Source organism: Rattus norvegicus, chromosome 19, assembly GCF_036323735.1.
Source record: "Rattus norvegicus strain BN/NHsdMcwi chromosome 19, GRCr8, whole genome shotgun sequence".
Lineage (NCBI taxonomy): Eukaryota > Metazoa > Chordata > Mammalia > Rodentia > Muridae > Rattus > Rattus norvegicus.
Window position 1 is genome coordinate 30,021,792 of NC_086037.1, and position 13,134 is coordinate 30,034,925.

Genomic DNA, 13,134 nt, shown 5'->3' on the forward strand with positions numbered 1-13,134 from the left:
CTTCACCTCATCTCTTCTGCTGTTTTGGAGAAACTATTCAGGGCATTCTTTTGCCTTTTGGCAACAGTGGCTGCCTTCTGTATTACTGAGATTGTTTCTCTCTCTTATAATGAAAAACCATCAGTGTTGTTTTTTCATTAATCAAGTTTCACTTGGCTGATGTAGAAGCTACCTAAATTATAAGTTACTACCTACTTTTTCATGTTTCCAGAGACTACTTCTACAGATTCAAAGACAATTAACTGCCTGACCATTTCTTATCTTCCATAGATCCATCCTTCCATCCAATTCATGTAAGAGAGTACATTGATCTATATAGATATATCATAACTTGTCACTTTCAATTTGCCCGCAATCTATGAATCATTCAGTCAGTATCAGTAACTTTTTACCCAATACTTTAAACAGTTGTCAATATCTTTCCAGCCCATCAACAGTTTGTATATTGCCCAATTCCATAAATCCAATGAAGATAATTTGAGGGAGCATGGTGTCAGGGTAGGAGATTCAGAATAGACTGAATAGTTTCTGTTTACCAAAATAGTTCAAAGAGAAAAACAGATATATATTAAATGGGTTAAGTATATGGCGAATACAGAGAGTGTAGCAGGAATGGTAGGACCACCACTATGTAAATGCTGGGGGCCGTGCAGCCACAAAAGCACCTCCAGCAGGAGAAGCTAATTGAGGACTGCTGCAGAAACCAAGGATTGCTGGCACAGACAATGCCAGCCAATTGGAAATTGCTGTTCAGAAGAGACACTTTCTTGGGAACAATGGAGCGCAGGTGGAGGCTATTAAAGGAGCTTGCAGCAGTGTTCAAATGAGCTTGCTGCAGCATTTTCCACTGTTTTGACTCCACACCACTTCATGTCCAACCCCCCAGGATATGTAGGGTCAGCGGCGAGTAGTCCAGGGTACTGGCAGCAAGAGAGGAGTCACATCATTACAGCTATCCAAGAGATCTTACTCAGAGGTGACATTTGAGGGCTGACTGATGCTTTTGGCAGTTGGTCATCATAAGGAACCCCACAGGACACATGTCTGAAAAACAGAAGATGTAGGGATGTGATAACTCTTCCCTTTGTAATCACACTGAACAAGGTAAATATGAAACACAGAAATGTGTGCACTAGAAAATTTCAGTGAGCATGGTTATTGGAGTTTTCAAACACAAGACTAGAGCATTCGCTTCAGGTATGCGTTGTGACTGAGCCTTCCAGTAACTAAGACCTAAGGCATTCAGGAGCAGAGAGGGCTCAGGATATAGCTATCCAGGAACTGAGATCATGCTTAGCATTTGCCATTCTCTATCCCTGCGTTGACTATTATTTCTGGCTGACTTCTCTATGCAGGGGTTTTGTTCCCTGAAAGGCTGGAAACAGCAACACTAAAGATCTATATGGCATCTCTTTGGAAGCCAATTTTCTCCAAATGTTATTAATGCATTTGGCATAAACTCTATGCTATCTTGTAGGTATTTTTGAGCTGTTACTCATATTTGGAGGTATAGCCCCATGGCACCTGTAGTTACCTAGACTTATGACATCAGAATAAGGAAGAGGCAAGTGAGGGCTGGGCAAGTATTATCTCCTGCCACTCCAGGCTGCCCCAGTCCATCTCACAATCTCCCTTCAAGTCCCCGTATGCCCCACATACAATCATATTGTGTTCACTGTTTCTGCAGAGAAACCATGGGGGGTTGTAGGAGAACACTCAGGTGGAAAGATGAAGAGAAGGACAGGTACCCATAGAAGGTGACTTTCCAGAGCTCCAATGACCCTGACTCTACCCCCCCAACACACACACATACACACAGTGCACATAGGCAGAGAACACTGTAGGAATCAGAAAGAAAAGAGCACTCACACCCTAAACCCAACTCAGAGAATCAACTTTGCACCAGGATGGCTTCCTAACACAACCTCTGTTTTATCTTCACAGAATCTTTTTTCGCTGGATTTGCACGGAGACTCCAGGCAGGTGAGGATTACCGCCTTCCGGATTAGATTCCTCTTTAGTTTTAACAGTGCTTTCCCTCCAAATGACTATGAATAAGACTTCTGTTTGTGGGGTTCTGGTTATCCCTGTGTGTGAACTATGGAGGCCAAGAGAGGAGAAATCACTCATTCACTTGTCAGTTAGCATAGGCAGAAGGATTGTAGACTGGAATTGAACTTACCCCCAACTCTGTAGAGAGCTCTGGTCAACAACTCTGTACACTGGGCTTATTCGTCCCTTTCTCCCCTTCTCCTGGTCTCCCCTTCTCATTCCTATTCCTCATTCCCAAAAGGAGCCTGCAGGGACAGGCTTCACTAGAATGCTCCACGATCATGTTACAGATATGCTACTAAGGGTTTTGTCAAAGGAACAGTTGATGAGCTGTTCAGGGAGTAGCCTGGACTTTCATTCTCCCATGACCTAAGAAAGTCTACCATCGCCTTCTTCTCCTGCCTTCTGCCTGTTTAATACCCAGCTAGCACCAGCTATCCTCTGTCCTCTGTGTTTAACTCTTCGTGGATCCCAGAACTTCCTTAAAGAGTAAAACGAGACTCTCTCAGTCACCTAAGAATGATTTACTAAGGACTCACTTTGTGTCTGGAGCTGATTTACCAGCTGGAACATGGCGGTGAGGTGCATATAATCTTCTGCTATTTTGGAGACTTCTCTTCTAGTAGGGGAGGCAAGTAGCGGAATAAAAAAAGATGTAATGACATATGTTTTCTATGGATTACAATTAAATTGGTTGGGAGGGGTGGCAGTGAGAGTTGGGAGCCAAGTGGGAGTCTGTGGAGATAGCATCCCATTTGCAGTCGAGCTTTAACTTCTTGTCTCATCATCGCTAATCACATGTATCCACCAGTGGGCTATTTACTACCACTTCTCAATGCTCGTATACTTTAACATATTCCTCTGCTTAAGATGCGCTAGAACATAGTGATGCTGATCTGTCACCTTGGGGAGAAAACCAGAGTGATAAATGGGCTTCTGCCAGGCCTGAGCTCTGGTGCCTTTGACCTTGAAGTCAGTGTTGAGGACTCAACATGACACTACACCCCAAAGAAAAAGAGAATTGACTGGCTCTCCAGGAACCATGCTGAAGAGTAGTCATGTGATACCTTTAGTGTGTAAAAAACAACAGGAAGAGATTGGAAATTAGGTAAATTAGTGGATTCATGAGACAATGCATTTAAAAGTCACAGACTTTTAAAGATTCATAGCCTTCATGATTGTGAATCTGAGCCCAGGGAAATTTATTCTTACGTTATCCATTGTTGGGGAAATGCCAAATCCTATTAATCTGGAGTTTTATTATAAATAAGTTTTACATGTTGGTTACTTGTAATAAATTTATTATATTACACACGTTTTTAAAACTGGAACCCACATAGAATAGGAGGAGGATGAGAATGTTGGGAGCAACTTCCCAGGAGCCTCGCTCAGTAAGTCTCTAGCAGCAGTGGCTCAGGAGTCACTGATGCAGAATTTGTGTCAACCTCACAAGTATTACTATCAGGAATGGAAAGAATCACCCTAAACAGTATAATCTACTACAGATGTAACTCCATATTCTACAATAATATACACTTAATTTCAGCTAAGACCCCTCTTCTTCCTTGTTACCCTCCACTTACTACTGAGGTACCCGAAATCAGGCCTTAGGGGCACAGACACTCTTATCTCCTTCTTAGTACCCTAAGTCCCACAGCCCTTACCCAAGCCACAGTGTCTATTTTGTCTTCTTGCTTAGAAGATCAGAAAGGGAGATGGCTTATCCCTGACACGATATTGTTCTCTTCCTCAGAGCTATCCGTTTGTTCCCACTGTGCTTGATGGAGTGGTGCTGCCAAAGATGCCTGAGGAGATCCTGGCTGAGAAGGACTTCAACACTGTGCCCTACATCGTGGGAATCAACAAGCAAGAGTTTGGCTGGATTCTGCCAACAGTGAGCATGAACAGATCTCTTTGATAAGACCATCCCCTACCCGTTACTCCTCCAACACGTTCTTCCTGGACCTCTGCTTGTGCCTAGGGCATCTGTCTCTTGTCACACATACTTCCAGGGGGACATTTTCTGCCTGACTAACCTTTAAGCCTGGATGGTCCAGTCCTGGGAATCTTATCTCTATGAACAGCTTGTCACTCCATTAAACTTAGGTGCTCAGAATGTGCAGGCTGAGAAGGCCTACAAAAATAAGATCCAGGCAATCAGACAAACATGGGTGTCTCTAAATGGGAAAGGGCTGGAAGTTCAGAGGAGTCTGATGGGAAGCACAGCTTCCACCATGAACTTGGACACATTTGCCATAAATCTCCACATATGTTCTCATTTCATATCACTGAAAGATTCAAAGACACTTCATCATGAGTTAGAATGCCCTGTTAAAGGGAAAGAAGGGATTTTTCTTTACAAAGATAATAACAAAAGCCAGACATTAGGTTCAAGAGTAAAGCTGGTTTCATTCAGTAGTAGGGAAGCAAGAGGAAGAAGCTCAAACATGACTTGGACTCAAGTCCCAGGTATTTCAAGGCTGGAGAAGCTTGGAGAGGAACTGTGGAGTGAGTGGAGAGTCTCAATAGCTAGACATTAGATTTCTTATTCAAAACTCTTCTGCAGGAGAAACACTTTGTGACAGAAGGTCAAGATGAAGTAAGGACACCACGATGGAGAAGAATTGCCGCCCTGTGTATTTACATTTTAGAGAGTTACTAAAAGAGGAACCATATTTATTCTCAAGCGTTTGGGTCTTTGGCTGGATGTGAGGTTGCCATAGGCAGAGAGGTGAGGCTAACTCCAAGTATTCTGTAGTCTGTCTAGAGCAGGTGTTGGTGACTGTCTACCTATACCATGTCTTAGCTAGAGATTAATTTCTGAACACAGCAAACTTCCAGCACAGTCATTGTAGAGAGGCCAGTATCTTTCTTCATGTGGCTTTCAGGTGCTAGTAGCTATGCTGGAATTAGGCCAAGTCTCTGTATAGGACTGAGACAGGCTGAGAGTTCCACAGCTCTCACTGCAGAAGGGTTTTGTAGATAGCAAAGAATGAAATGGATGGCGTTTGCTTTCTCTTTCTCACATCTGTGAGGTTTTGTTTCCTCTCTGCTTTGAGGGTCGTTGTGCCCCATGGTCTGATCAACACACATATTTAGAGTATCACATTTCATGACTAGATTTCTGTATCAGTAAATCTGTTTCCCCAATTGTTTTAAAGCTCCAAAGTAGCCATTACCAAACTAATATCTGTATTTGCTTTGCTGTAGTTTGCCTGTTTGGTCTGTGACTGATAATGACTATTTTAAAATAAATGCTAACCATGTTTTTAAATAGATGATGAACTATCCACCCTCTGATATGAAATTGGACCCGATGACAGCCACATCGCTCTTGAAGAAGTCTTCTTTTCTTCTTGTAAGCACCCTGGGGACTATGGCAACTGGCTGTAAATCAAAGAAAAGCTGAGAACTCGCCCCAAGTTATTAACCTACAGAATGTCAGGAAAAGAATGAAGTGTTCTCTCTGTTCTCTCTTATCTGATGTTCCCACATCACTATGCAGGATTTGTTCAGGACTCAAGAGATTTATAGTCAATGAATGAGCCAGAGGAGTCCTACAAGTCATGTTGTCACTTTTATCATTCATTCTAGAACCTTCCTGAAGAAGCAATTCCAGTGGCCGTTGAGAAGTATTTAAGACACACAGATGACCCAGACAGAAATAAAGACCAACTTCTGGAATTGATTGGGGATGTGATCTTCGGTGTCCCATCAGTGATTGTCTCCCGTGGACATAGAGGTAAGCCCCTAAGATTAGACAAAAGGACACTTATTTTACCCCTTTGCTCTGTGACTGGCTTATACCCAAACATTTGCAAATGTGCAACTGCCAACATCAAGCATCTTGATATTGTCCTCTTTGATTTGTGCCAATATTATCTGTGGATCTCATTGAAATGCAACGGAGTAAAGGGAGTTGATCCCAGAAAATATGAGTTGGTACAGGAGGCAGTGACAGAGGAAGGCACAGAGGCTGGTACCTAGTTAAGCCTATATTCACTAGACCTGGGGCTGGGGAGTGCTGGGAAACCAGCAGGCGATCGCACCTGAGTAGTGACTGAGTAGAGTATTTAATCTACCAGTGACCCCTTACCCCCTTACCGTTAGGGTAAACCTGATCCAAATGGTGGCTATTTCTGCTGGGCTGCTGTGTGGGTGAGCAGAACAGTGTGTAGTAACCAGACAAAGAGCCCCTGGTTATAGAGTGACAGATGGTGGAAATGAACAGGAGCCAGGATGTGAACAGGAACAAGTGTCATCAAGAGCATCTGTCACAGGTTCCTTATAGGAAGTTAGGCTGGTGTACGGGTTTAGAGGCCAATTACTGAACGGGGTTTTAGAGGAGATTGAGGTCAGAACAAGTTTTAGAGCATTAACAGAGGGCAGAGGTGCAGCATCAGGAAGGCTGTTTATGACCAAGGAGGTTGATGAGGGAGAAGACCCTTGTAGGGTAGGAATGTAGACACTCCCTGTGTTCTTGGCCAGCTTCCGTCCATCTTTTTTTTTTTCTTTTTTTTTTTTTCTTTTCGGAGCTGGGGATCGAACCCAGGGCTTTGCGCTTGCTAGGCAAGCGCTCTACCGCTGAGCTAAATCCCCAACCCCCAAGCTTCCGTCCATCTTAATGTGCCACTGTGTTCAGGCTGAGGGCTGTCACATCGTTCCTATGTGACCAAGTGCTGGGCATGGGTGTGAATCTTGGGATAATAAGCTCACCCCAGGGATGAGGACCTCCAGAGTTGCCATTTGTGGAACCCTCCTTCACGCCCAGCTTTTGATTATCCAATTGCAACTCTAACTTTCTGGGGGAATTTTTTAAAGATTTAATTTTATATTTTATTTATAATGATATTATTATAATTTATTAACATGTATATTATATATTATTGATACATTGAAATTAATTAATGTTAATTAGTAGCAACTGATAATAATTGATATTAATAAATATCCACAGGCAATAATTAATATTGCCATAATACTAATCATTATTAATTAATATTAATTAATGATAGCTAATGTCAGTGCTGGTATTAATTAATGATGTTGATCATTACTGGGGATTAATAATTGATACATATTTACATAATATATTCATGTCCAAGTCTCTCTCTCTCTCTCTCTATCTATCTCCATGTATATGTCCTGTTTATGCTGGTTTTACCAGACGCCAGAAAAAGTCATGGGAACCAAACCTGGATCCTCTAGAAGAGAAAAAAGTCCTTTTAACCACTGAGCCATCTATCCAGCCCTCCTAGGAGGTTTACATTTTCTATTTGCACCCATGATTTAAAGTAGCTGTGTGAATTTCCTGCTGCTACTTCAGTTTCTCCAGTTGTGTGTGAGAAGAAAAGGGATGAACACAGTACTATAATGAGGAGAGAGACAGAGAATGAGCCTATGAAGTAGTATTGACAGCTACATCCATCCATCCCTACATGTGTGTGTGTGTGTGTGTGTGTGTGTGTAATACAATAATAAAAATGTTTAATCATGTAAATAATATAAATACTGAATTGCAGTTTATGAGTCAATGCAAAACAATTACTATAAATTCACTACCACAGCAAATTTTGTATTTCATGAAAACATTTCCTCTCAACATTTTTAAATACTCTTTATCCTCAGTGTTTACCATATTGGAGAATGTAACTCAAAACTGAAACGGGGAGTGAGTGAGATGGTTCAGCAGATAAAGGTTCTTGCTGCCAAGCCTGATGACCTGGGTTCAGTCCCTGAGACTCACATGGTTGTTCTATGACCACAAATGCAACGTGGTCTGCCCAGCCCAATACAAAAGACAAATAGGCAACTCTAATAAAAAAGGTTAAAGGTGAACAGAATGATTGTGATTTCATGACAATCTACACACTGACCCTTTCTTCTTTGATGTTTTGTGCTCTTTCTTGTAGATCACATGTGCATAGTAATGTCTATACTTGTCCATGTAGATCTGACTTACTCCACTTAACACATAATTCTCCATCTTTATATGTTTTGTCACAATGACTGTGCATCTTCCTTTTTAAAGGCATGCCTGATCCCATCGACACTATGACACACTGTCTTTGTGTACTCATCTATTAGTGGTACACAGTAAAATCCGTAACCTGACTTCGGCGAGTGGTGTAATCACGGATCAGATATATTTCCAGCATGGTGGTTTCAAATCTGGGGTGTAAATGCCAGAACTGGGATTAATCTCTGACATGACGATTCCATTTTAACACACTTTTAAGCACTGTCCTCGTGTTTCGTACCACACATATTGTGTAAGCGAGTTTCCTTGTTTCTTCACCCTTGTCAACACTATTTGTTGCTAATACCTTTTCATAAAATACATTGACTGCTCAGTGTGGTTCTAATTCGCAGTATATCAATGATCATAGATGTTAATTGTTTTATTGATCTCTCGTCCATTTTTACTATTATCCCTCTTTTAAAAAATGTATGCTCAGGTCCTTACTATTTTTTTTCACTTGTGAGATAAGGTCTCTCTATTTAGACAAATCCAAGGCATCCTCCTGCCTTCGTGCCCCAAGTGTTACAATCATAGGTGTGCCTCTCATCCCCTACTCTGCTCTGGATCCTTACCCAAATAAATGGGTTGTTTGTTGCTTTTTTTCTTGCTGTTGAATTCTTCAGATTCTTGAGATACTTCACAAAGTGATTCTCTATGGCATGTATCATTTGAAAATATGTCCCACCTTGCACATATGTGTGTGCGCAAACACTCACACACACACTCATGCACACACACACATGCATGCACACACACACACACATACTTATGCATGCACATACTCAGACAAGGATTATTCATTATTTTTCCCTCCTGTGAATAATTTTTGCAATGGGATATCTATTTTATTTTACAGTTTTTGCCTGGGTTGTCTCCACTTTGGGGAGCAAGCCAAGAGAGCCATGTTCTAACCAATGCCATACAGGTTTTTTCTCTCTATGTTTTCTTATAGTTGCCTTAGTTTTCCATTGTGAATTAAACTTATAATCCAATTTTCTATTTTTTTCTTTTATAAGCCATGCAAAATAAGTGTCCAGTTAACACGTCTGCATGTGGCAATCCACTTTTCTGAACAGTGATTATTAAAGTGACTTTCTTTTTCTAATTGCGTGTTCTTTGTTTTTGGAATGTACAGCAACGATGGGGACCCCATCATATACACTATGCTTATTCTAGGTGAAAGATACATCAAACACAATTTTCTCTCATGAAATGAAAAGTTGTGCCATATTCTAACCACAATTACCTGTGTTCTTGAGTTCATTTTGGGCTCCATTTAGGGTTCGAATGTTCATTGTGTCTACATTTTATTGTTGTTTTTGCAATTTATTATTCTTTTTTTTTTAATTTTTTTTTAATTTTTTTTCTTTTTTTTTTTTATTAACATGAGTATTTCTTATATACATTTCGAGTGTTATTCCCTTTCCCGGTTTCCGGGCAAACATCCCCCTCCCCCCTCCCCTTCCTTATGGGTGTTCCCCTCCCAACCCTCCCCCCATTGCCGCCCTCCCCCCATAGACTAGTTCACTGGGGGTTCAGTCTTAGCAGGACCCAGGGCTTCCCCTTCCACTGGTGCTCTTACTAGGATATTCATTGCTACCTATGGGGTCAGAGTCCAGGGTCAGTCCATGTATAGTCTTTAGGTAGTGGCTTAGTCCCTGGAAGCTCTGATTGCTTGGCATTGTTGCACTTTTGGGGTCTCGAGCCCCTTCAAGCTCTTCCAGTTCTTTCTCTGATTCCTTCAATAGGGGACCTATTCTCAGTTCAGTGGTTTGCTGCTGGCATTCGCCTCTGTATTTGCTGTATTCTGGCTGTGTCTCTCAGGAGAGATCTACATCCGGCTCCTGTCGGTCTGCACTTCTTTGCTTCATCCATCTTGTCTAATTGGGTGGCTGTATATGTATGGGCCACATGTGGGGCAGGCTCTGAATGGGTGTTCCTTCGGTCTCTGTTTTAATCTTTGCCTCTCCCTTCCCTGCCAAGGGTATTCTTTTTCCTCATTTAAAGAAGGAGTGAAGCATTCACATTTTGATCATCCATCTTGAGTTTCGTTTGTTCTAGGGATCTAGGGTAATTCAAGCATTTGGGCTAATAGCCACTTATCAATGAGTGCATACCATGTATGTCTTTCTGTGATTGGGTTAGCTCACTCAGGATGATATTTTCCAGTTCCAACCATTTGCCTACGAATTTCATAAACTCGTTGTTTTTGATAGCTGAGTAATATTCCATTGTGTAGATGTACCACATTTTCTGTATCCATTCCTCTGTTGAAGGGCATCTGGGTGCTTTCCAGTTTCTGGCTATTATAAATAAGGCTGCGATGAACATAGTGGAGCACGTGTCTCTTTTATATGTTGAGGCATCTTTTGGGTATATGCCCAAGAGAGGTATAGCTGGATCCTCAGGCAGTTCAATGTCCAATTTTCTGAGGAACCTCCAGACTGATTTCCAGAATGGTTTTACCAGTCTGCAATCCCACCAACAATGGAGGAGTGTTCCTCTTTCTCCACATCCTCGCCAGCATCTGCTGTCACCTGAGTTTTTGATCTTAGCCATTCTCACTGGTGTGAGGTGAAATCTCAGGGTTGTTTTGATTTGCATTTCCCTTATGACTAAAGATGTTGAACATTTCTTTAGGTGTTTCTCAGCCATTCGGCATTCCTCAGCTGTGAATTCTTTGTTTAGCTCTGAACCCCATTTTTTAATAGGGTTATTTGTTTCCCTGCAGTCTAACTTCTTGAGTTCTTTGTATATTTTGGATATAAGGCCTCTATCTGTTGTAGGATTGGTAAAGATCTTTTCCCAATCTGTTGGTTGCCGTTTAGTCCTAACCACAGTGTCCTTTGCCTTACAGAAGCTTTGCAGTTTTATGAGATCCCATTTGTCGATTCTTGATCTTAGAGCATAAGCCATTGGTGTTTTGTTCAGGAAATTTTTTCCAGTGCCCATGTGTTCCAGATGCTTCCCTAGTTTTTCTTCTATTAGTTTGAGTGTGTCTGGTTTGATGTGGAGGTCCTTGATCCACTTGGACTTAAGCTTTGTACAGGGTGATAAGCATGGATCGATCTGCATTCTTCTACATGTTGCCCTCCAGTTGAACCAGCACCATTTGCTGAAAATGCTATCTTTTTTCCATTGGATGGTTTTGGCTCCTTTGTCAAAAATCAAGTGACCATAGGTGTGTGGGTTCATTTCTGGGTCTTCAATTCTATTCCATTGGTCTATCTGTCTGTCTCTGTACCAATACCATGCAGTTTTTATCACTATTGCTCTGTAATACTGCTTGAGTTCAGGGATAGTGATTCCCCCTGAAGTCCTTTTATTGTTGAGGATAGCTTTAGCTATCCTGGGTTTTTTGTTATTCCAGATGAATTTGCAAATTGTTCTGTCTAACTCTTTGAAGAATTGGATTGGTATTTTGATGGGGATTGCATTGAATCTGTAGATTGCTTTTGGTAAAATGGCCATTTTTACTATATTAATCCTGCCAATCCATGAGCATGGGAGATCTTTCCATCTTCTGAGGTCTTCTTCAATTTCTTTCCTCAGTGTCTTGAAGTTCTTATTGTACAGATCTTTTACTTGCTTGGTTAAAGTCACACCGAGGTACTTTATATTATTTGGGTCTATTATGAAGGGTGTCGTTTCCCTAATTTCTTTCTCGGCTTGTTTCTCTTTTGTATAGAGGAAGGCAACTGATTTATTTGAGTTAATTTTATACCCAGCCACTTTGCTGAAGTTGTTTATCAGCTTTAGTAGTTCTCTGGTGGAACTTTTGGGATCACTTAAATATACTATCATGTCATCTGCAAATAGTGATATTTTGACTTCTTCTTTTCCGATCTGTATCCCCTTGATCTCCTTTTGTTGTCTGATTGCTCTGGCTAGAACTTCAAGAACTATATTGAATAAGTAGGGAGAGAGTGGGCAGCCTTGTCTAGTCCCTGATTTTAGTGGGATTGCTTCAAGTTTCTCTCCATTTAGTTTAATGTTAGCAACTGGTTTGCTGTATATGGCTTTTACTATGTTTAGGTATGGGCCTTGAATTCCTATTCTTTCCAGGACTTTTATCATGAAGGGGTGTTGAATTTTGTCAAATGCTTTCTCAGCATCTAATGAAATGATCATGTGGTTCTGTTCTTTCAGTTTGTTTATATAATGGTTCACGTTGATGGTTTTCCGTATATTAAACCATCCCTGCATGCCTGGGATGAAGCCTACTTGATCATGGTGGATGATTGTTTTGATGTGCTCTTGAATTCGGTTTGCCAGAATTTTATTGAGTATTTTTGCGTCGATATTCATAAGGGAAATTGGTCTGAAGTTCTCTTTCTTTGTTGTGTCTTTGTGTGGTTTAGGTATAAGAGTAATTGTGGCTTCGTAGAAGGAATTCGGTAGGGCTCCATCTGTTTCAATTTTGTGGAATAGTTTGGATAATATTGGTATGAGGTCTTCTATGAAGGTTTGATAGAATTCTGCACTAAACCCGTCTGGACCTGGGCTCTTTTTGGTTGGGAGACCTTTAATGACTGCTTCTATTTCCTTAGGAGTTATGGGGTTGTTTAACTGGTTTATCTGTTCCTGATTTAACTTCGATACCTGGTATCTGTCTAGGAAATTGTCCATTTCCTGAAGATTTTCAAATTTTGTTGAATATAGGTTTTTATAGTAAGATCTGATGATTTTTTGAATTTCCTCTGAATCTGTAGTTATGTCTCCCTTTTCATTTCTGATTTTGTTAATTTGGACGCACTCTCTGTGTCCTCTCGTTAGTCTGGCTAAGGGTTTATCTATCTTGTTGATTTTCTCAAAGAACCAACTTTTGGTTCTGTTGATTCTTTCTATGGTCCTTTTTGTTTCTACTTGGTTGATTTCAGCTCTGAGTTTGATTATTTCCTGCCTTCTACTCCTCCTGGGTGTATTTGCTTCTTTTTGTTCTAGAGCTTTTAGGTGTGCTGTCAAGCTGCTGACATATGCTCTTTCCTGTTTCTTTCTGCAGGCACTCAGCGCTATGAGTTTTCCTCTTAGCACAGCTTTCATTGTGTCCCATAAGTTTG

General features: G+C 41.1%; 1 protein-coding gene across 1 annotated transcript in view; it reads left to right on the forward strand.

Moving 5' to 3' along the window:
* The window catches only part of Ces1e (carboxylesterase 1E), a 36,456-nt gene that overhangs the window by 15,619 nt on the left and 7,703 nt on the right, over positions 1-13,134 (forward strand). Inside the window, exons 8-11 of the mRNA NM_031565.3 lie at positions 1,945-1,983; positions 3,806-3,946; positions 5,330-5,410; positions 5,647-5,794. Coding sequence (NP_113753.2) covers positions 1,945-1,983; positions 3,806-3,946; positions 5,330-5,410; positions 5,647-5,794 — 409 coding nt within the window. The remainder of the gene's footprint in view (positions 1-1,944; positions 1,984-3,805; positions 3,947-5,329; positions 5,411-5,646; positions 5,795-13,134) is intronic.